Source organism: Ctenopharyngodon idella, chromosome 17 (genome assembly GCF_019924925.1).
Source record: "Ctenopharyngodon idella isolate HZGC_01 chromosome 17, HZGC01, whole genome shotgun sequence".
NCBI classification, from domain to species: Eukaryota; Metazoa; Chordata; class Actinopteri; order Cypriniformes; family Xenocyprididae; genus Ctenopharyngodon; species Ctenopharyngodon idella.
In genome coordinates, this window is record NC_067236.1 from 26,302,055 (window position 1) to 26,326,827 (window position 24,773).

Sequence of the window (24,773 nt, forward strand, 5' to 3'; positions counted from 1 at the left end):
TGATATTTTACGTTTCTAAATTGTATAGTATCAGGTAATATATAATTTTTCTTCTGGTCACGTGGTCAGGGTCACCCGTAAGCTCCATTCGGCAAGGACGAAACATGGCAGCAACTGCAGCTGGGAAGAAGGTGTTTGAAGTATTTGTGTCAAAAGTACCATGGACCATCGCAACGAGTGAGTAAAAGATGCTATTTTATCAATGATTTTACATCAGACTTGTGAATAATACGCGTATGAATGCATTAAATCAGTCATTATCCATAACGCATCACAAGTATTTCTGATAGTATACAATATACTAATGCTTTATATGTGTAACAGATAATTGTCTAATGTATGTTATTGTTCTATGTTCTGTTTTCAGAGGAGGTTAAAGAGTACTTTGGGCAGTTTGGCCAAGTGAAGAAGTGTCTACTGCCATTTGTAAGTATACAAATCAGATTTAGTGTTTAATCTTTTCTTTTTTAAATATGCTCGTCGTGCTGAGATGAGTTTTCTCTTGTTTTGCAGGATAAAGAGACCGGTTTTCATAGGGGGTTTTGCTGGATAGGGTTCACTACAGAGGAAGGACTGCAGAATGCATTACAAAAGGATCCTCATTTCATCGAAGGAGCAAAGGTGAGCATCCAGTTGGGAACTAGATTAACTGGCCCTACATGTCTCTGGTATATATTGTAGATTGAACAAATGCATTAACATGTCATTTTCTATTTTTCTATTAATGTAGCTCCAGGTGCAAAAAAACAGAAAGCCATTTTCTGGAAGAAGATCAAACAAAGAAGCAGAGGATATCTGAAGAGGTCTAATTTCAAGTCTCAAGTGTTGTGTCTTCAGTAACACAGAACTGTTATTTATTGTGGATGTGTCTTCACTTGGCATACTTGTTTTCAAGAAGCCAAACGTTAATGATTTTTGATCATTGTTTTATTGACTGCTTGTCTATTGTTTTTTCTTATAAAATGTACAAAGAAATGTGAGTCAAATAAAATGGGATATTTTGAAAAGTCATTTTCTGTGTTGGCTACAGATTATTCGTATTTTCTTTGTCAGTGTACTACCTTTTACAAAAAGCAAATTCTCAAAAAAACAAAAAAAAACAATTGTAATTAGAGATGCTTGAGCAAAATTGACTTAATTCCTTATTACTTTTACATGTAACAGTTGAGTAATAACTTGAGAGTTTTATGTATGACTTAGGTTATGCAGATGCATGAAACATTTAATTAGTGTGGTTAATTTATTTAGAGGTTAATCAAGGCTGCATCTAAGATGCCTCTGCTAATGTTCCGGTCACATTATCTGTCCGAGCTCATGTCATGTTAAATCTTGTCATGCTCCATCACTACCTTGTCCTCTTCACCTTAAAGAAAAAGAGTAAATAATGTGTTTATGGAGTACATTTTAAAATAGGTCTGTTGACTAAAGTTCTCTCTGTAAGAAGAATGTGGTTGAAATGCTTTATATTGCTGTCAACATCTGCTCAATTATATCGAAAAAATAGGTTATGGTTTTTACATTTGGTACTTGCATCTACTTACACACCTTAAAGGGTTAGTTCACCCAAAAATGAAAACAATGTCATTAATTACTCACCCTCATGCCGTTCCACACCCGTAAGACATTCGTTAATCTTCGGAACATAAATTAAGATATTTTTGTTGAAATCCGATGGCTCAGTGAGGCCTGCATAGCCAGCAATGACACTTCCTCTCTCAAGATCCATAAATGTACTAAAAACATATTTAAATCAGTTCATGTGAGTACAGTGGTTCAATATTCATATTATAAAGCGACGAGAATATTTTTTGTGCACCAAAAAAACGAAATAACGACTTATTATAGTGATGGCCGATTTCAGAACACTGCTTCAGGAAGCTTAGGAGCGTTATGAATCAGCGTGTCGAATCATGATTCGGATCACGTGTCTTTGGCGCTCCGAACCGCTGATTCGACATGCTGATTCATAACTCTCCGAAGCTTCCTGAAGCAGCCATCACTATATAAGTCATTATTTTGTTTTGTTTTTTGTTTGGTGCACCAAAAATATTCTTGTCGCTTTATAATAATAATAGTGAACCACTGTAGGCTACTCACATGAACTGATTTAAATATGTTTTTAGTACATTAATGGATCTTGAGAGAGGAAATGTCATTGCTGGCTATGGAGGCCTCACTGAGCCATCGGATTTCAACAAAAAATATCTCAATTTGTGTTTCGAAGATTAACGAAGGTCTTACGGGTGTGGAACGCCATGAAGGTAAGTAATAAATGACAGAATTTTAATTTTTAGGTGAACTAACCCTTTAATTTAATGTTGTGGCACTTATTTGAAAATGTTAAAATTAAGTTTCAATCATGAGAATGTATTTGTGTAAAATTAAATCAGAACTCTGTTGGCTTCTCAGGTTTTCTTAAAATATGCCTTAAAATTGATTAATAGCTTAAAATTTTTAATATCTTATTTAACGTTTATTTAATTTGGTTTTATTCAAATGGCTAAGATTGGTCTTTTTATTCGTTTCGATTCACCCATGACTGCTTATCATTCTAAACTACAATAACCATGATTCTTTGCGCCACGCACGTTAGACGCCAGAGAGACACCAGAGTTTATAGGTCACAGAGCGACACCGGTTAGTGGATGACAGCGTGAGTCAATGAAGGTAAATCAATCAGCTGTATTATGATTCTCTAAAAATGTCTATACATCATTAATCACAGTTATTAACTCTGACATCATGCGATAAAACGGTGTCGGTTATTCAGTTATATTCTCTCTCTTGTTACGCAAGGGCTTGTGTAACACACAATATTTGTGATCAGCTGACCGCATCTTTCAATACACAGACGAATATTATGAATGAAACAGGTTTACTTGTGCTTCGATATGCTTTGCTTAAACTGTGTTGCTGTGGTGTTTCATTTACCTCATTCATAAATCTGATAAATAACGCAATTTGGCTTTAGCTGTGTAAACCAGGGATGCATTTCGCAAAAGCATCGTGAGCCCAAGTTGATCGTGAAGAAATAACTACGTCACACCTTCAGTGCCACGCCCCCAAAGTTTATCAGCTGCAAACGAATTTAACCAAAGTAAATAATCAAACAATGTTTATTATTATGTATTATTTCTGAAATTATATTAGTATCTCAATATGTTTGTTATTTACAAACTCTGTGTATGTGAAGGCACACATATGAGACATTATGGGAAGTTAAATAATTAGTTTTTAAATTTGCTGATGCTTTGAGTATGCTTACTACAAGAACAGCTGCTTAATGGTGATAGTTAATGTTTCTCTGTCTTTTTGCAGTTCCTCACATGGCTGTCCGGCTACTGAAGGTATCATCTATTGCCACAGCAGTGTTCGCATCATCATCAGGATTTTACCTGTACAGCAGAAATGTGGACTTCAATGATCTCAGCGTCGTCAGATTTGGGAGGGCAGCTGCAACGGTAAATATGAAATGATGAAAAATATTTATTCATACTTTTAATTCATTAAAAATGTAATACGTCTGAATTGTCTCTTTTTAAAGAAGACATTATTGCAGAAGTAAATAAAAGTGTAAAAAAGTTTGTTTACTGTAAGTCAAATGTATACTGAACTAAATACAGAAAAAAAAAAAAAGTATTATACAAAATAATTTGGACACTAAAAAAAAATCAAAGTCATATGTCTAACCAAGTTGTGTTTCAAATTTGAAGTTGATATCATGAAAATTGAGCCTGTTAAAAGGTTTTAAAGTACCGTTTCTATGATAACGCAATGACCAATTACAAAACTGTTCCACAGGATGAATTTTGAGCGCTTTCAAGTGATACCTAATTTATGGTGATTACTAAAATATGTGATGGGGAAAAGTAATTTAAAAAGCATGTCCCACAATCGTGAAACTGCCAGTCAACCAAAATGCATCTTTATACCAGGTGTAAACACGGCTAAATATTACTTCTTTGTTAAATATTTATTTTATATTAAATACATTGACGTTTGCTTTTGAGTCACAGTAAATGAATTAGTATAATGCAAGTACAGTGTATGTTAAATGTATTTTTCTGTCCAGTGTACAGTTTTTATTCACAGTTTTCATTTTTGTCTCTGAAATGAATTTTTTCAGACAGCTGTCATCAGTTATGACTACCTCACCACTCTCAGAGATGTACAGTATGGGACAGAGGAGTACTGGGCTGTCAAATCAAAGGTAAAACTCTTCGTCTTGGTGGTGATGGGTTATATCCAGGAATATCTGCTGTGTGGACATTTTATTTTATTTCTTTTGGACTTTATTTGATTGGAAAGTGTAGACAGTCCCCATGAGGATGTCAAGGTCTGACGTGGACATTTTTCTTGAATATCCTCATTTCAAAAAAGCAATATTGTGGTCCTGTAAATGAATTTTCCTAGGCCCTGTTTACACCTGGTATTAAAGATGTGTTTTGTTCGATCGGATCACAAGTAGACGAGGGAGACACATACCCGTTTACACCTGGTTTCTTTTGTCCACTTTCAACCACTTCTGTCCTTATTTCTTTGAGGGGAGGGTCTATGGTCTTGTAAATGTATGGGTTTTTCAGATCTAATGGATGAAATAAGCTCACGCGATTTACATATGACCGTGAAAGAAGACGTCAGAAAACGAAGAGCATCAGCTTAGTTTCTGTTCTGAAAGCCGCAAGATCACATCAAACTCTGTGAGTGCTTGTTAGAAATCAGGAATGATGAGAGAACGTTGTGCTTGGTATGTTTTTCGTCTTCAAACCAAACTTGGGTCTCCAGCCAACAAAGTTTAAATTCGAGCACATGAGCGTCTACACTACGCAAGCAATCTGGTTGAATGCATTTTCGACTACCTCTGGAAGTGGTCGAAAGTGGACAAGCTCAATCTGTAGACCCTGTTTACATCTGTATTTAACATTGTCCACTTGTGATCCGATCGACCAAAACGCATCTTAAGGGGATAGTTCACCCAAAAATGAAAATTATCCCATGATTTACTCACCCTCAAGCCATCCTAGGTGTATATGATTATCTTCTTTCAGATAAACACAATCGGAGATATATTTAAAAATATCCTTGCTCCTCCAAGCTTTATAATGGTTGTGAATGGGGGGCGAGATTTTGAAGCAAAACAAAAAATGCATCCATCCATAATAAAACCAATCCATATGGCTCCAGGGGGTTAATAAATGCCTTTTGAAGTGAAGTGAGGTATTTTTGTAAGAAAAATATCCATATTTAAAACTTTATCAATTCAGATAACTAGCTTCCGGCAGACGACCGTACGCATACTGCGCAAGTTGACTTGGGCCAAATGAGTAACCCCCTGACGCAATGTATGACACAGGATGTAGGAGTAGCGTAAGCTTTGACGCCTCTCGCGGTTCAAACAAATAGGGCTGGGCAACAAACTCCTCTCTTATATCAAAATCCTCTGACATTTCTCTTCAAAATTTCTCGTTTTAGACTTCTAATTCGTGGCCGGTGTTTTGCTTTTGCTCTATCCTCTGTGCTTCCGCTTTCGTCATTGCGTCGTGCGTCAGGTCAGAGGTTGCTCTTCCACCGCAAATCGATGTGTACGGCCTAGTTATTATAGTTAATAAAGTTTTAAATATGGATATTTTTCTTACAAAACCCATCGCTTCACTTCAGAAAGCCTTTATTAAGTCACTGGAGCCATATGGATTACTTTTATTATGGATGAATGCATTTTTTTTGGCTTCAAAATGTGGCCCCCCATTATAAAGCTTGGAGGAGCAAGGATATTTTTAAATATATCTATGATTGCGTTCATCTGAAAGTAGATAGTCATATACGCCTAGTATGGCTTGAGGGTGGGTAAATCATGGGATAATTTTCATTTTTGGGTGAACTAACCCTTTAATACCAGGTGTAAACAAGGCCCTAGCGATGAATAGGCATTTCATGTTATGCTTTTGCCTTTGAAAGTGCACTAAATATGTGCTAATTCTAAGAACTGTATAATTTACTACCAAGAGATCCAGAAAAGGCCTGAACAATCTTAACTTACAGTACACTTTCAGGAGCAACTGTGTTGTATGGGTATATAATGAAATAAGCAGTGTGCAATATTCCACCCACACACCTGTATCATTTTATCATTTCCATGATTTTTAGCGATGTCCTTGCACATACACAACGATTTTTACTCTCTTATGCTGTGTTTGTGTGTTCATGTAATCTTAAATTACATGTAGTATAATCAGCAATCATATTTTATTAAATGTCATCCAAGCCAACACATTACTCAAACCAATATGACAGCATTTAAGTCAATAACCAACATGCAATCTCATTATTGATGCATTGATCAAGCTTTCAAAACACGCATGAAATTAAAAAACATCTTAAAACACCCTAAACAATCTGGCTCGCTGTTCGTAGGATCATAGCTGCAAATGCCAGGCAATAATTCTTGTGCCATTTCCACCCCTAGTGTATAAAGGCCATTTGAACAGCTCCGTCAGGTACAGTTAAACAGCTGGTGCAGGGAAAGGTTGTAGTCTCTCACCTGTGTGTGTGTGAGTCTGAGCGCTGATGGCAGTCGCTGGAGGGAAGCGCTGAACCCTGAAGAGCAGGGTCCGAGCCAGATGCACTCTCTGCCAGGCCCGGGTACGGAGGATAGGGTGCCGTTCTCCTTCCCCCTCGGGGCCCGCAGTCAAGCCTGGCTACACACGCTGATTAGAATTAATGCAGGCCCCTGATTTAATATAGAGGAGAGATTTGCCTTCTAATTATTCTCTCACTAGGCGATTCAGCTCACTGGTCGTAGGTTGTTTCGGATCATTCTTGCTTAGATTTTTCTCAGTTAATGTTTTTCTGCATTGTGGACAGTTGTACAAATTAACAGGTTTAAAAGTCTTTTAAGTAGTGTACACCTAAAGATCATTGTTTTGTGGGTGTTTAATCTTCTGTGAAACTACCATGCTTTTTGGACATGATACTACAGTAATTCTGTGGTGTTCTGCATGTTTACCATAGTAATAACACAGTATTTCGACATGCACCATGGTATCTTTTGCAGTACTATGCAAATGCCATAGTAAGTGATTATGGTAATCATTTAGTGCCATAGTATTTATAAAAAATAGATTTTTACCATCGGACACATCACTGTAACATGCTGTACATGATCACTTTTAAGTATGCATTTTACTAGTCTCAGCCTCAGACGTCACGCCCATGGATAGTTGGCTGAACATCTGATATATAAAGCAAACAAGATTGGAAACACTTCTGGTATTTCAAAGTTGTCATCTGATTGGTTGAATTCTGCAGGATTTCCGGGAGATGTGTGTGTTGCGTTCCTTAATGTTCCACCTGGAAACAAAGACACAGCGACGCCAAACCTTTTCATGGAAGAAGAAAGCCATCGAGTTTACAACTGTGATAATGAGCGCTTATCAGGATCAACTAAATGCTGGATATTTGAAGTTTACAGCATAGACTCTTTAAAAGACATCCAAGAGTTTTACATGCCGGTCTGTTATGGGGACAATGACTTTACATTTTGAAAATGATGCTGAACAAAACAAACTGTGATTGGTTGCTTTACCTGTCAATCAGGCGGCCTCTGGGCGTCCTTGGCCAGTGAAAGCTGCTATGGAGTCCAGACCTTCTGCTGCGAGTCTGGAGGTCTGGCTACAGGAAGAGTAGCATTTTACTAACTGTTAAGATTTTTTAGTTATAGTTTTTTGTGTGATGATAAATCGTTGAATAAAAGTAATTAAAGTGATAGTTCACCCAAAAATGAAAATTACCATCATTTACTCCCAGCCGAGGAATAAGGGTCTTGTCTAGCAAAACAATCTGTCATTTTCTAAAAAAATAAAAAATATATATACTTAACCACAAAAGCTCATTTTTCACTCATTGGAAAAGTCACGTGTGACGTAGACAGAAGTACCGAGCAAGTGTTTACAAAGCGAACATGCAAAGGCTAAGTGAAAAAAAAAAAAAAAAAAAGGTAAAACAAAAATGTCAGACCATTTTGAAGTTGGAGGAGAAAATGAAGAAGAATGGAGGAGAAAATTTTTTGCCCTACTGCGGTACTTCCGCCTACGTCACACGTGAGCTTTCCAACGTGATTACGTAATGCGTGACGCATCACAGAGCTAGTGCAAGACAAGCATTTGTGGTTAAAAAGTATATAAATATTTGTTTATTTATTTTAGAAAATGACCGATCATTTCCCTATATAAGACACTTATTCCTTGGCTGGGATCGTGTAGAGCCCTTTGAAGCTGCATTGAAACTGCAATTTGGACCTTCAACCCGTTAGTAGCTGTTGTAGTCCACTATATGGAGAAATCCTGGAATGTTTTCCTCAAAAACCATAATTTCTTTTTGACTGAAGAAAGAAAGACAAGCATATTAGATGACATGGGAGTGCGTAAATTATCAGGAAATTTTAATTCTGAAGTGAACTAATTCTTTATTTGCGTCAATCAACTTCTAATTTACTGCTTATTAATAGTTAGTAAGTTAGATGTTGTAGCATTTAAGTTTAGGTACTGGGTAGGATTAAGGGATGTAGAATAAGGTCATGCATAATAAGGCATTAATATGTGCTTTATAAGTACTAGTAAACAGCCAATATTCTAGTAATATGTAAGCTAATGAGCAACTAATTAAAAGTAAGAATTGTTCCCCATACTAAAGTGTTACTGTATGTTGGTAACCAGTGTGGTAGATTTTCCAAGATGCACCTGACTTGAGTTACCTGTTCCTGGGGCGTCTTCTAATCGACGCCTGAGCGTCTCCTAATCGACACTCAATAAATTTCCTCATCTTTCGGAGCGTCTCCTAATCGACACTTAATAGTACTCGGAGCGTCTCCAAATCGACACTCAATAATATATGATCTTTCGGAGCGTCTCCAAATCGACACTCAATAATATCTTGGTCAACGTCTTGACCCTTCAAAAAACAAGTGGTCCCTAACCTGACTTGCTGCAGCAATAACCAGAGACTCCAGTTTTTGTCTTTCAAAGCTTTAATCACAGTCGGGAGAGTTCTCATCAATTCCAGAGAATCTCTCTCCGAACAAAGGAATACAGCAGGTTTTATAGGATTTCAGGTACATTTCACAGTCAGTATGGCATGATCTATTACTCATTATCATCAGTCTTAATATGATTGGTTCAGATTTAAGAAAAACATCTCAGTTCCTCTGTCCCGCTTACTGGCGGAGTAAATATAGATTAGAACAACTGAATCACAAGATCATCAAAAAATATCACCGGGTTAATAGTTCAGATTGCTCAATAGGTTAAAACAATTTTTCAAAGACTATTTTTTTTTTATCCTTAGAAGGATGGTGTCTAGCCAGCACAGCAGAATTTTTCCACTTGTTACAACACTCAGTCCTAGTGACTATTTCTCTATTTCAAAGTTAGCTTATTAGGCCGGTAGAAGAAAAGAAATGTTAGTTCATTATTAATTAGTTCAAAATTTCCATCACACCAGCCAGTTGATGACTTGAGGGTGAGTAAATGATGACACAATTTTCATTTTTGGGTAAACTATCTCTTTTAAGTGATTCATTGAAAAAACTGATTCAAACATTTTTTGCACTCTTTTCACTGTGCTTTTTAATATATATGACAAAATGCACAATAAACAAATAATACCAGACAGACAATTTTATTTATAAATACTAGCTACATTTTAATGCCTGATATATAATCATGTTGCATGTAATTGAATCATCAGGGTCTCGGTGTTTAGCTGATCAAGGTCTTAGCAAGTGCATTTTCATGATTCAAATTCTAGGGAAATAGAGAGTGGAATGAGATGTACTCCTAGTTTGGTATCACCGCATTTTCATATTTCAGCTCTAAAATTTGTGGAGGATGGTTTTTGGGGGGGCACTGGATGATTTTCAGAAGGACGAGCATGTCTCATTGCTCCATGAGAACAGTGCAAGGGATCATGGGGGAGCTCCCAGGTGTTGCGACTCTGTAATGGCCACAGCATGTGACTCATGTAATGAGGGGTGTTCCACACAGTTAACCATGCCTCTGCTCTCTGCAGACCTGACCACCTGCTCTTTGTGCCTACCAAGTGCTTTCCATCTCAGCAATTAAATCACTACTCACTTTTGTGTGACGTAATGATTATTGAGATTTTAGACCGTTTTACTTTTTGTACTTTATTATAATCATGTCAACATGAATGTGGCTTACACTTCCATTCAAACGTTTGGGGACAGTACTTTTTTTATTTCCTTGAAAGAAATTAATAATGCATCCTTGCTGAATGAATTAAATTAATATTTTTACAAAATATTTTTATTTAAAATAAATGCTGTTTATTTGAACTTTCTATTATTGAAATAATCTTGTATCTTGGTTTTCTCAAAAATATTAAGCAGCACAACTTTTTTCAACCATTTCTTGAGCATCAAATCAGCATATTAGAATGATTTCTGAAGGATCATGTGACACTGGAGTGATAATTCTGCTGATAATTAAGTTATTTTCACTTGTACATTTCACAAAATTGTTTTGTATTTTTGATCAAATAAATAAAGAAACTTCTTTCAAAAACCTTAAATTTTACATACCCCAAACTTTTGAATGGTTGTGTATTTCAGTGATACTTTTTTACATTGTAATAAGTAGTATTATAATGAGGATGATACTTTCGTCGTATGTTGAGAAAAGTGGGGTTGAAAAATTTGTGACATCAGCCGGGAAGGAAAGTCATTTCAGAAGTTGAGAAGGTTGTTACATTTCGATCAAGTTTGATTCCATGTTGTCATGTTGTACAGTTCATACATTAAAAGTCCCTTTAAGACAAGTCGTTTCACTCGGCGGCCATCTTTGAAACGCCTCTTTGGCATGCAAGTGCAGCTCCTATCTCTTTGAATGGGGAAACATCAAATTCTCCAAAGCTGTTTGCCAAGCTTTCGATTAAATTTCATTTTTGAAATCACCAATGAAATCTGACAACTGTCTCATAAATTTTGTTTCTAAAAACTCGAATCATGACAAAAAACTATTTTTTTTCAGGCTGGGTCAAGCAATGCGCATGCACAGTCCTAAATGCGTGTCTCTCTTGTGACTCATTTCGGCAAGTACAGGTCTCTGCAGGACAGTAATATGAGTTACCAGATCAGTGAGCGAGGCCATAAACAGAGGGGCGTTTTTGAGAGCGTTACCTGATTTGCCCATGTCAAAGTGTGGGTAGGGTTTAGGGGTGGGGTCGGGTGAAGGGGATAATTTTCATTGCATGATTTATAAACACCCATCAGTTTGAAAACACCCACAAATTCAGAAACGCCTACTTTTGTTCCGCAGAGACCTCATACTCCATTTTGGAGGCGCGCGTCTGACTGTTTCTATACGAACCGGATCTTCTAACGGCCGCTGCAGTGATGCGATGACTTTACCAATCGGCGATTGGTATTTAGAAGGCGGGACTTATTCCGCCATATTGCGCGTTGCACTTTCTCCCATTCAAAACTATACGAGTGACGCTTCTTGTGTTATTCTATAGTCTTTGGTAGAACTTAGATCAGTTGAACAGGTCATTAAAGTACATTCAAATATGATCAGTCTTGTTTATACCGTAATGTTTATATCAGGGCAGGCAATTGATTTTAATGTCTTTAAAGGTAATTAAAACATTTATTGACAGATGAGTAATGAATTGAATAGATGAAAGATAGATAAAGTGGTTTTAAAGTTAAATGTTTTGTTTGATTTATTTCCATATCATTGAACATAAGCCTATTACTAGCTGACAGTCCACAGCAATCTATTTGGTAGATGTTTTGAGCATTGAGTCACGTCTTGCTGTTTTTTTTTATTTTTTTTTATTTTTATTTTATATGCAGTGTAAGACCTATAGATCTGACAATCCTTTGCTCTTTTGTTCATATAATCTTTGCTGTTGGATATTGCGTGATAAATTTGCATACATTTTCCCTTGTTTCTCCCACTGCGCTGGCACATAATTTGCAGTCAAAGGTGACAAAATGGACTACTTAGAAAGTATTCCTGGGGAGTGAGAAATCACTGGGTCCACAGTTAGTTTTTCTTAAATAGATGCTTTTGGCCCTTTTAACCCACAGCTGATGTCTCTTGATAATGTATTCTATGAATAGCAAGGAAAAACACTTTTTCCTGCAATGTCAGTGTGGCTCCGATGAAAAGAGCCCAGCAGTGAGAGCCAGATGAAAGAAAGATTACGTCTGTTATCTGCCCCTGCAAAGACCACCTGAGAACATCGGTGACACCCAAACTAAAGACTGCAGTGCCTTGCCTGATTAGTAACACCTTTATTTATATATATATATATATATATATATATATATATATAATATACACACACACAAGTTTGTTTTGCTATCAAAGTGAGGACATTCCATAGGCGTAATGGTTTTTATGCTGTACATTGTATCCCCCTACACTACCCCTACTCCTAAACCTACCCATCACAGAAAACATTCTACATCTTTACATTTTTAATAAAACATTGTTTAGTATGTTTTTAAAGCTATTTTAAATATGAGGACCCATGAAATGTCCTCATATTTCATGTTTAAGTTGTAATACCAGTGTAATATCCATGTCATTATACAAATGTGTCCTCATAAATCACAAAAGCAAGTGCACACACACACACACACACACACATATATATCCTATATCATATCAATATTATCTTTCTTTTGAAGTATAGAGGAACCATTTGAAGTGTGGGTAGTTTTAAATGGTTCATTAAAACTTAATTTAAAACAAATTAAAATTGCATTTGTTCATTTGTTTCAGTTGACAAATATTTTTAATGACGGACATAAATTTAGTCAGTAAATATTATGTTTATCTCCATGCGGACAAGAACGCAGAGGGGATGCATTTTTTCATAATTTTGTAGATCTCAAAGACAACATTGTTTGATTTCTTAATTTCTCATTTAAATATTTAAATTATGTAACATTTAAAATTATTTATAGTAATTATTTATAATTTATTATTTTTTTTAATATTATTATCAGTAAGTGAAATAATTGGAAAATAAAGAATTGAAAAAAAAAAAAAATCTAAATGTTTTTTTTTTTTTTTTTTTTTTCATTGCTATTCAGACTATTAAACTATTAAACTGCCAGTGGCAGTTATAGTACCTAAACCACAAAAATGAAGGTGAATCTGGAAACTAGAGCCACCTCCTCCCCCTCCTAGTCTCTCAAAAACTATCATGTAGAAACTGCAGGATATCGCAGCGAGACAAGCTGCTCACTGGCCTGCTTTGATTACGGCACATGGACGCCCGCAGTTTTAGACGACAACACCGGTGGCACGCAGAGCTGTAGCGATGCTGAATAATGCATGCACTCAAAGTTGGAGGGCAGGTGTACCAGGCACTGCTGCTGTCAGGCGGGCATCGGAGCACAAACGGATGTAATCTGTTTTCCCTGGCGCTGAGAGGCACTGCTGTAAAATGCACTTTTTCTACCCACTGCTCAGAAAATAGTCTTGCTGTATGATATCTTACCCTGTGTGGGGTCTTCGTTGAGGAGATGATATGTGTCTTACCGTGGTTGACCGATTACCATCCGAACAGTCTGAGGAGATGATGTGATTCATATCACAGAGATAAAGTGTCAAAATGTGTAAATGAGTGGTTCTCAGCTGGTGGGTCGTGACGCATTTTGGGATAAAACTATGCTAAACGCAAATAATAAAAAACAACTAAACATATAATCTTGTGTAGTTATGGTATTAAAACATTTAGACATTAACTTTAAATCAATGTTTCTTTTTTTATTTTAAGTTTGAATTGATTTTAGTTTTTTTTTTTTTTTTTTTTTATAGAAATGATGAACAAGGCTTGTTACAAAAAGAGTACCTGAAATTGAGTTATTGAATTGCTTTTGCTTTTCTTTCCTTTTATTTTAACCTGCATTAAAAATGCATTTTGGCTAGATTCACATGAGATAACTTTTTAATTATTTCTGCTATCGATATTGCCTAGCTACAGCGCTTGTGCTTAGTGTTGACACATTTTTGGTGTTTTAAAGGGGTGGTTGATTATGATTTCACTTTTTTAACTTTAGTTAGTGTGTAATGTTGCTGTTAGAGCATAAACGTCTGCAAAGTTACGACGCTCAAAGTTCAATGCAAAGGGAGATATTTTCTTTTACAGAAATCACTTTTTAAGGTCTACAACAAACGGCTGGTAGGGCTACAACAAACTTCTTCCCTAAAATTTATATAAACCCTGGGCTGCTTTAGATAAGAGGAAGAGTTGAAGTGGAATGTTGTTACCATGCCGTCATTTTACGGCAGACTGCTTCACAAACAAGGGTCAACTCTTGATTTGCACAAAAGATTAACATGACGGCACATGCTAGTCAATGAGTTGAATCAACTTTATCCAAATACTGTATATCCACTAATCATTCAGAAATGTCCAGTTGCGTTCTAAAAGTTGTAACTTCTTCCTGAGTCTCTCCATCTGTTTGAACCGTGTAAGGCTGAACACCATTACTAAAAATCGTCATTTTGGCTGCTTGAGATTCTCCAGCTTTGTTGTTGTTGAGCAACCGAAGCGTGAGCTATTAAAACTCCACCCTATTTTGGAAAACTGGCCGGGAGCAGCAGCTCATTTGCATTTAAAGGGACACACAAAAATGGCATGTTTTTGTTCACATGCAAATAGGGGCAAATTTGACAAGTTATAATAAATGATCTGTGGGGTATTTTGAGCTGAAACTTCAGACACATTCTGGGGACACCAGAGACTTATATTATATCTTGTGAAAAGGGGCATAATAGGATGACTTGACATCATACTTTATTGCCCAGGGAGTTTGTCTGAGCAATGATACAATGGGATTGTATATGTTTGTAGGTTCATTTTATGTTGTTGTTGGAATGTTGGTGCGTCTTTGCATTTTTGGCTTGTACATTTTGTTTATGTGTGTATAAGTGTGATTGTTTGCAGAGGTCTTGAAGTCCTTGACAGCCCTCACAGGCATTTGCACAGCAGATTAGACTTTAGCGAGGGCTTATTCCACACGACTTCCCCCAGAGAAGCCGAAACGTCCTCCTCATGACCCTCCTGCTGAAGCGGAGCGGTACCGGGTTCTGAGACTGATTACAGGGTTAGAACAGCTATAGCTCACAGAGGCAGAAAGGACATTGGCTGAGGTTTTCTCTCATTGTCATCATGTTATCTTTGCTAAAGACTACATTTGATAAGGTTAATGCAACAGTTGGTTCTCAAACCCGATCTCCAGCTGGCCCCAGGGGTCCAGTTACTCACAAAAAGTGGGATGTTGGTGGTCTGCTTTGAGTCGGACTGTGTGATCTTTCCTTGAACATAAAAAAAAAACCATTGGCACCATACTGATGTAGCAACGCTGTAGCCGAGACTTCCTGATTCTGATGGGCAACAAGAAAGAGGATTGACAGCAATCTGATTGTGGGAAAAATGGAATTTGGATTGAGTTTGGCTTGGCTCATTCTTTTAAGGGAAAACACTGTTGATGTGAGAAAGCAGTCTTTTCCCACTTCCCTTCTTTTCACTTTCACTCTAGAAACATTCTCGTCCTCCTTGTCTAAATGATTAATCTGTTCCTTGCACAGGTTGTTGTTCCAAGTAAGTCAGCATCTTGGCTTGTAGCACTAGAGAGAAAATCAAGCCTGGAGTGTTTGCTGGCAGAGACCTTAACAAAATCAGAAACAGCAGTGCACTCGAGGTGCTGTAATAATAATGTTTTTTTTTTTTTTTTCTTCTCCTGAAGGAGAGAATTGTTGACTCGGAGTCCATAAATGTTATTTTTTGCACTTCACTCTAACCAAACTATTTTTTAATGCAGTGTGCGTTTAGACCTGGAAACTCATTGACGTGGCCACCTGTAATGCCACGTTCTAGCCCAAAAGTCTCTCTGCTCCGCCACCAGCCCGCTATGCTATGTTAATTGTGATGATGTAATAGATCACAGGCGTTTAGGAAAGCACCTATCATACGGGGGTTGGTAATGAAATTCTGGCCGTATCACTGGATGATTAATGTGCAGGTGCTCGCTGAAGGTCATCTCAGATTTTCGCCTTCGGATTATCATTAGCTCGGGCGTGCTCTTAGACGTCTAATTCATCATCGTTTTTTAGGTTGCACCAATACTGTATTTTCCTCGCAGCCAGAAAGATGGGCTGCTACGGACATGCAAATGAAGTTAGCATAAAATTGATTTGGTGAACACTGTTGGTCTTGATTTTCTCTGTGATGTAGCTTGAAATTGTGGCATACAGTTCCATCGACTTGGTTAGATGACATTAAAGGGCGCTTGTGGACAGGAAGACCCCTTTCCGTGCTTGAGGCAGTAAAGTAATAAATCGGCATCTTCTATTTGTTGAAAACTTCCTCATTGAGTGGTAGTAACAAGGGGTTGTGGGCAGTTAATTACAAACAGTTTCAGAAAGTATCTTGCAAAGTGCAACAGGTGGCATTCATCATCTCTAGATCTGAACTAATGGAATTACTTTTGGGAAATAGAGAGAAATGAAGGGCGCAGAAGTGGATTGCACACATGGAGGAACAATGCTGTGCTCATCAGTTCATGGGTTTGCTGCAGCCTGGAAAGCTGAACATATGGATGAGCCATATATTCATTTCCCTAGCTCAGAGTGAAAACCCCAGGTTGCTGCCCCCCTTTTTAGGAACTTTTGCCCTTATGAAAGTTAGAAGGACTAGTAAGTTTGGAAACTGGTGATTGGAATAGATGTACTGTAGATCAGTGTTTCATATTTATGACACTAGCTGTATCCCAATTCAGAGGCTGCATCCTTCGAAGGCTGCATTTGAAGGCTGAATGCGGCACAGCGAAGGCTGTCCCAATTTGAAGGCTCCTTTGAATGTGGCCTACAAATGTGTCCTTTGTTTCCCTGGCCATGGATCCCTTGCAGCCTAGCCTATCCCAAGATTCATTGTGCGCCACAGCTGGAAAAAATGCCAGATTACACTTTTAATTGTAAGTATTGGGTACTCAAATACAATACAAATATATATATATATATATATAAAAAAATGTTAATACAAATGTTAAAAAACAAAAACAAAAAAACTTTAAAGCAGTTAAAACATTGACATGTATCTTACTGGGATGCAATTTTATAGATTAAAAGACGTGAACAGGGCTTGACATTAACTTTTTGCTCACCAGCCACTGTGGCTAGTGGTATTCCAAAGTTACTAGTCACTCAGCATTTTCACTGGCCACAATCTTGACATCGATACCATGGGTAAAAACTGCCATATGGATATTTTAATATTATCTCATAATTTGGCAGCAGGTATATTAGGCTGCTGTCACTTTAAGACCTGACGTACAGATCCATTATACTGAATTATACATTCACACAGAATGTGTTTGTCTATTCCACTACGCTACTTTTCCATTGTTTTTCTATGTAAACACTACATGGTAAAAAAAAAAAAAAAAAAAAAAAAAAAAAAAAATTATATATCTAGAATGGCTTTATGGTATTTAGTCTATAACACATTTAATATAAATACAAATGCACAAAACTGCAAGTTTATGACAAAAAATAGTCTGTAATTTGGCCTTTATTACTCATTTAATACATGTTTACATTAAAAATGAAATAAAATGAGATATTAACCTACATTTCTGACAAAATACCAAGGTTACATTTAGTGTTACCACAGTAAATCCATGATAAATGTTGTTGAATTGTTGGTTGAAAAATATTCTAACTGGATCGGCTCAGTGTTTCTCCTTATTTGCACGTTAGTGTTGTTGATTCAATCAGCACTATTTCAACTGGTTTTAAACTGAATTAAATCACAGAGAGATCGGCAGCTTGTACCGGAGACCTCTACGCCGAACTCGAACACTTCTCACTGGCTGTTTAGTGGTCGTGTGATCGAGACACTCAGCAAGTAAACACGTTTGTGAGCTCGTGAGTCGCGCACAAGTAGCGCTGTTTCTTTCCGCTTTTGGCGCGTTTTTCTGGTCTAAAATCTAGTACTGCCCCCTTGTGTTGACATTGTGAAACTGCACAATTTGTAAATTATGCTTGGCGGGCCACATATAATATATTTTAATAGACAAGCTGCGGGCCGTTTGAAATTCATCCCCGGGCCGCATTTGGCCCGCGGGCCATAGTTTGGACATCCCTGTGCTAGACGGATATGTATGAGCGTTACTCGTGTCTTTTGCAGCGCCTCGCACATGAGCGCCGCGTTTTTAACACGCTGTGTCAAGTTAAAATAATTTCAACTTTTACATGCAGTGCCGCTCATCAATGTCAGTTCCAAAACAGTGGACCAATCAGAAGAACTCAGAGGCGGGGCAAGCGCTGCAAGCTTCTGTTTACAGTAGCAAGTTGACATGGCAACTATTTTATTTGACGGCAACATGGCGGAGGAGGCCTTAGCCAGTGTGATTACTTTCTGTTTTTTCCATGTCATTCTGTTGTTCGCTTATTTCTATTATTGGTGCGTTCTGCACTGTACTTTTTTAAAAACCATTCCTGAGTGCTGCATCTTGTGTTTTAGGCACAAAGACGCGTTCTGTGTGAACGAGCCTTTACACATTCGTATTCTTTCTCAACTGTTTACGTTCACTTCCATTTTGACATCATTTTGCTCATATTTGACCGTTTAATTGCAATAAGCAGCGAAAAATAACTCGATTTAGTACTGAGAGGCGGCTTTATGTGCGCGCACTTTGGGTGTGAGCACAAAATCTGTGAGAATGATTTATGCACAATATGCGCAATCTTATGCCGAAATTCAAGCCCTGTAACACCAATAATATTCATCTGGAGGAAATTAAATAAGTGAGTGAGGGGAGGCGGGTTTGTGCGTCAAATCGCAGTCGGAGAGATGAGAGAGTGAGGAAGCGCAGCTGGTATCATGTATATATATTCTGTGGAAAATTTGTGCGTTATAGATAGCGTTATAGATATTTTATTATCTATATCGAAAAATCTATATTTTTGACAACACTACATTGCATTACTACATAGTTTATTATTTCAGATGGCAGTTGAAAAAAACTATATTATATATAAAATTCAACCTGCCAAATTAGCTTTTAGGAAAGACCACTGAAATCCACTCGCATTTGGCGGGTTAATGTCAAGCTCTAGACGTTTTGTTTTCCGACAGTCAAATATAACTTTCAGTTATATGTTATAAGTCCAGTGCACTGCTCACAGCTGCTCGGTAATGAGTAATCCTCCGTAGGCTAGACTGTCCCATTTAACAAATCTCAGTTCGACCTTCACAGACTTCGAAGGTGTGGCCTTTGAAGTTTGCGTCCTTCAAAGGTTGCAGCCTCTGAATTGAAACACAGTTACAGTGTTCTAAAAATGCAGCATTCAAGTTAAAAGAAGTTTCTATGGAGAAAATGAATAGAAAAAAATTACTTCACTGTTGCCCTCTCTATCACTAACACTAGCCATACCCAGAAAAAAAGAATATAAGAATTTTAAGAGGGAAAATAGAACACACTGCATTAACTTACTATCATTTTGTCCCTCTCTCGGCTGTCCAGAGGCTAATATCAAAGAAAAGGATCCGTTGAAGGAAAGAAAGTCATGTGTAGAACACCTTTGGTGTGGTGGAGTACTGGCTAGTTTAGAAGATCAAACGTTTTTAAGTTGTATAACAATGCTAGGCTAAAATCAAAGCCATGTCATTTGAAATGTAAATTAACCTGTGCATTACAAGTTCCCGTTTGCTTTAAAGCAAGATATATTCGGTGAACAGAGTGTGTTTTCCTGAAGCTTAAAACCTATAAGCTAATAAAAAGCACTTAGCTCTGCACATATATGCATGTGCGTTAACACACCTCATGTTTCCAAGAGATAATTGTACTGCTAACTCTGCTGACTGAGATAGAACAGGACACGGAAGACAGGAAAACATAAAGGCTAATGCGACGCTTATCGTGGTGCGATTATGCAATCCTAAACACTTTCCCAGTCTGAGGGACTGCTGCTAAGGGAATTGAGTCTCCTTAGCTATTAGCATATCATTAAAGGGAATGTGAGCAGCTGATTTGGAAATTAAATGTAGCTTACTTAGCCCTAATGAATAATGCATATCAGATCGTCATGGACATGCTGACAAGTGCAGGCGTTATAGGAGGAGACATAGGAGGGGTTGCAATGTCAGAGAGGACGGACTAAAGGAACTGAATGAAAGGCTTGGTTAACTATTCGATTCCGCTTTTACGACCACATCTTTAGCCTGCTGAAACCAAAGAGAAGCCAATCATTTCAACAGCTTTATGACTTGGAAAGTTGATTTTTAAGAGCGTAGCAGTTGGAGGATGGTGTAGCAGAATGGTTTAAGATCCTGAATGGTAACCAAATGGTTGCTGGTTTGAACCCTACATGTAAGTAGGGCCCTTTTATTTATTTATTTATTTATTTATTTTGCCAAATTCCATTTAATTTTTTTCTGTTTTCCATTTTAATTTCTGTATTCTGTTTTACTATTACAATTTAATAATTTATTATATTTTTTTATGATGAAATGTTTTATTTTTGTCAGAAATTCTGTTTGAGCTTCTGTTTGATCATTTAATACAAATGCATTTTCAAAAATGGTGGTAATAAAAAGAATGCATAAAACTTGAACAATGTAATTAATCTTTTAAAATGTAATCAAATTAAATTAATTCCTTACTTTTTTTGGCAAACAAAGTCCTGCACAAAAGAGGTTTACTGTTTAAAGGGTCACTTCACCCAAAAATGAAATTTCTGTCATTAATTACTCACCCTCATGACTTTTCAAACCTGTAAGACCTTCGTTCATCTTTAGAATACAAATTAAGATATTTTTGATGAAATTGGAGAGGTTTCTGATCTCCCTATACACTCATTCCAAATTTCAAAGCCCAGAAAGGTAGTAAAGACATTGTTAAAATAGTCCAAAAATAATGACTTTATTCAACAATTTCTTCTCTTCTCACATGTGTTGTGCTGCTCACGTGTACAGAGTCGGCCAATACTGAGCCAGCGTTCTGACGTAGAACCCGGAAGTGCTGCACTGTGTTTACTACATCAACAGCGTAAGAGACTGACAAGTAAACAGAAGAAATTGTTGAATAAAGTTGTTATTTTTTTGTTTTTTCATCATTTTCTCTCCAATATTTATGCACAAACATTTAATTTTGTGGGTTGTAGTGAAGACCTTTGAGTTTCTGTGTGTATCTGGCAATAGTTTTATCAAATGAAATAGTGAAATGTTCAAAGTAAACTCTCAAAGCAGCTTTGGAGATGAAGTTCATGTGGATTGTCGTAGTGAGATGGCAGACGCTGAAAACACCATGAGCATCACTCATGCTTGAGGACATGTAGATAAAACTGAGGCGCTCATTCACACAGAGACACACAAAACTTGCAGACTTCAGATTTCAACAGCATTCGTTTTGCAGTATAATATTAACAGACACTAATCCATATCATGATTTCATTAAGTGTACAGCCCTACTTTTGATTTATTCATTCCATGATGTTCCATGTTATACAGTAACATTCATTTTTTATGTCTGGGTTCTATGATTCCGGAAATCATAGACCCCTACGTAAGCCATCATCATTGTTTTCTTGAGTAAGGCACTTAAGCCTAGGTTTCTCCAGGGGGATTGTTACTTTGGATAAAGGTTTTTGCTAAATGGCTTCATACTTACTTGGAGTTTTTCCAGGGTGCTGCATACTGGATATGTTGCACTTGTGAACAGAAAAGCTGATATTTCTACCTTTACCCCCAATGTTACTCAACTCTAAGTGGACCAAATCACACGGCAAACTGAAATGGCTTCATCAAAGATGACAAAGTGGGGAAAATACAAAACAACAGCCAGAAAGCCAGATGTAGGCTGGGAAAAGCAGAATAAGTTGTAATGGGGCACCAAATGCGCCATCAATAAAAGGGAGTGCACACCAGATGGACACTCATGTGGAAATAGCTGCACTTTAAGTAAGACTGAGTCAAAGTGCTATGAGTTTTATTTATTTTTAAATTCTTGCTCCAAATTTTGCGTCAGAGGCCCACATTTTGTGCATGTTTATTTCCTCCAGGCTACCTCATGACTAAGCAATGTGCTCATTATAACACAATATAACAATATAACACTTGCAAATTAATGACTTCTATTTTAATTCTTCCTTTCAAAATATCCCAGTTCCAGTGAAATCAGAACAAATATATTTCACCTTAACCCTGTTGTGTACAGCCATGGGGTAAGAGCTTATTCAGTTTTACGTAGGCCTTGTTTCATTCCAGCAGCCAATTAGCTTCCATTTTGCCTGTTAGTTGTAAACAACATTATCTTAATCTGTCTCTAAAGGTTGTGTGAGGTCCTGTTTTTGCTGCACAGCACTGGTGCTTCAACTGCAGGACAAGAAGTTTTGTACATTATGATGTCTTGTTCTTATGAATGAACTTGGGTATTCCTCTGGCTTCTGTTTGCCTGATGGTTTTCCTTCTTCTATCACTTAAGTCAGAGTCCATTAGTGTATTCTTTGAATGGGTCAATTACAGGGGAGTAACTAACTAAAAGTAGCAATGATACTTGCATTTCTCAGTAGCGTTGGCAGTAGTCCAGATGTTTTCAAAAAAAAAAAAAAAATGTAGCTTTACCACTCTAGTAATGACCTACGTTTTTCAAGGAGTAGAATTGTAACATTACAAGATGCTACAAAATATTTTGCATAATTTTATTGCATCCACACTCCACAACTCAACTCAAGTTTATTTCTAGAGCACTTTCAAAATCCACAATGGGTATCAAAGGCCCTGTTTTCACCTGGTATTAAGATGCATTTTGGTCAATCAGATCACAAGTGGACGACACTAAATACAGGTGTAAACGGGCTCTAAAACGTTTTTAGCTTGTCCACCTTTGACTACTTCCAGAAGTAGTCGAAACGCATTTGACCAGATTGCTTTCATAGTGTAGATGCTCATGTGGTCGAATGTGTTCGAACAGCGCAAAAGACCACCTACTGACCTAATGTGTAAACATTATGGGAAACACACTAGCCAGATGGGATTTAAACTTTGCTGACTGAAGACCCAAGTTTGGTTTGAAGATGAAAAACATACCAAGCACAATGTTTTCTGATTTCTAACACTTACTCACCACGTTCGTTGTGGTCTTGCGGCTATCAGAGCAGAAACGAAAGCTCATGCTCTCAATATGTTTTTCCGTTGTCTCAGAGCACGTTCATATGTAAATTGTGTGAGTTTATTTTGCCTAATAGATCGAAAGATCTGAAAAAACCCATACATTTACCCATCCATAGACCCTTCCCTCGAAGAAATCAGGACAGAAGTGGTTGAAAGTGGAGAAAAGAGACCAGGTGTAAACGAGAATGTGTCTCCCTCATCTACTTATGATCCGACCAAAACGCATCTTAATAGGTGTAAACAGGGCCAAAGGGCTGTACATAAGTTACAAAGGATCTCACATGGAGCCAAAAATACAATTAAAACAAAGACAAAAGAACTGACACAGTACAATTTATACTACATTATTAAAAACTAAAGAAAATAAATGTTTTTTTAAGGCCCCCTGAAATAGTGTGGGAGATGTTTTTAAGGAAAATGGAAGCTCGTTTCAAAGTCTAGGAGCTGCCACAGAAAAAAAACTCTTATCACCTTTGTTTCAGGCGAGATCGAAGAATCGCCAGACACCGCTGGTCATTTGAACCGAGTGACCTCAAAGGTTGATGCAAACCATAGACTGTAAAAAAAGATGGACAGCGCATCTCTGCTTACATTCACTGTAGAAAAATGAAGCCAAAATATCCCAAAAATGTTAATGCCGATTATGCCATTTGGAGCCTGAGGCTGCGCAGTAGTGATCCTGAGGTGGAGCTGTGGTATCAAGGTCCCGCCCATACTCCCCAGATTCAATTGTCAATAATGCCTTTTTGTAGCATCAAATAGCTAACTAAAACCAAACTTGAATGTACTTGAATGTACGTCTGTGTAATAAGATAAGAACTACCTAAAATGACAGAAACTTTTTTTTGGGGGAAAAAAAAAAAAAAAAAAAAAAAAAATTATGAAGCGTAATTGAATTTTTTAGTTTGGCTTTCGTCCCATTCGATTCCATAAAGAGGACGGAATTATGACCTATACTGCAGCGAGCCACCAGGGGGCATTCGAAAAGGTTTGGCTTCACTTTTCAGAACAAGTGTGGCACCCTTGATTCAAACTAATTAAATCAGAAATTCACAGCTTTATAGCAGAGGCAAGACACTCTGATTTGTAGGGTTGGAAAGTCTGATTCCTTTTAGAAATTCAGTTTGTTCACATGGTTCATGTAATTAAACAATTCACTGATCAAACAAATGATTCACTAGTTCATTAGCCCTGCATCTTTTTTTTTTTCTTTAAGTGAATTATTCAGTTAAATGATGCTGTTTATCACTATGCTTTGTTTATTTATTTTTGTATTTATTGTAAGTATATTGATTGTAAGTTTAATTGAATTATGGCACACTAATTCATTATTTTTCTTCTTTTTTGTTACCTTGTAGTATACGCAGCAAAAGAAAAGTCTTCTGCTTTTTCCCAGCAATTTTTTTTTAACGTGTAAATATTTGAATGTATAAACATTGTATGTCATGTAATGTTCATATGTGTGTGTGTACATGTGTAATATATATATATATAATATATATATCTCCATTTATACATCCTTATTACAAAAGAAGCCAACATGAGAGAGAATAATTGTGGGA

The 24,773-nt window shown here is 37.0% G+C and overlaps 2 protein-coding genes across 3 annotated transcripts in view; both read left to right on the plus strand.

The window, feature by feature from the left end:
• Window positions 1–69: 69 nt before the first annotated feature.
• slirp (SRA stem-loop interacting RNA binding protein) lies at window positions 70–1,011 on the plus strand. The gene is made up of 4 exons (XM_051867797.1): window positions 70–177; window positions 368–426; window positions 514–621; window positions 731–1,011. The coding sequence occupies exons 1-4, from the start codon at window positions 105–107 to the stop codon at window positions 797–799; spliced, it is 309 nt and encodes a 102-aa protein (XP_051723757.1). The 5' UTR covers window positions 70–104; the 3' UTR covers window positions 800–1,011.
• A 1,557-nt stretch (window positions 1,012–2,568) lies between these two features.
• The window catches only part of adck1 (aarF domain containing kinase 1), a 168,691-nt gene continuing 146,486 nt past the window's right edge, over window positions 2,569–24,773 (plus strand). The window contains exons 1-3 of one of the 2 annotated variants that reach the window (XM_051867793.1): window positions 2,569–2,667; window positions 3,319–3,461; window positions 4,127–4,210. In XM_051867793.1, coding sequence (XP_051723753.1) covers window positions 3,327–3,461; window positions 4,127–4,210 — 219 coding nt within the window. In that variant the 5' untranslated portion in view covers window positions 2,569–2,667; window positions 3,319–3,326. Of the gene's footprint in view, window positions 2,668–3,073; window positions 3,098–3,318; window positions 3,462–4,126; window positions 4,211–24,773 lie in introns of those variants that run through there. The other variant, XM_051867794.1, reaches the window with a different exon arrangement.

What these genes read in the sequence shown, in the direction of transcription:
- slirp (XM_051867797.1), top strand. Translation starts at nt 105, where the DNA reads ATGGCAGCAACTGCAGCTGGGAAGAAGGTGTTTGAAGTATTTGTGTCA. An exon ending in AGAAGTGTCTACTGCCATTT is followed by an intron (nt 427 to 513) that starts GTAAGTATACAA and finishes CTTGTTTTGCAG; the next exon opens with GATAAAGAGACCGGTTTTCA. An exon ending in ATTTCATCGAAGGAGCAAAG is followed by an intron (nt 622 to 730) that starts GTGAGCATCCAG and finishes CTATTAATGTAG; the next exon opens with CTCCAGGTGCAAAAAAACAG.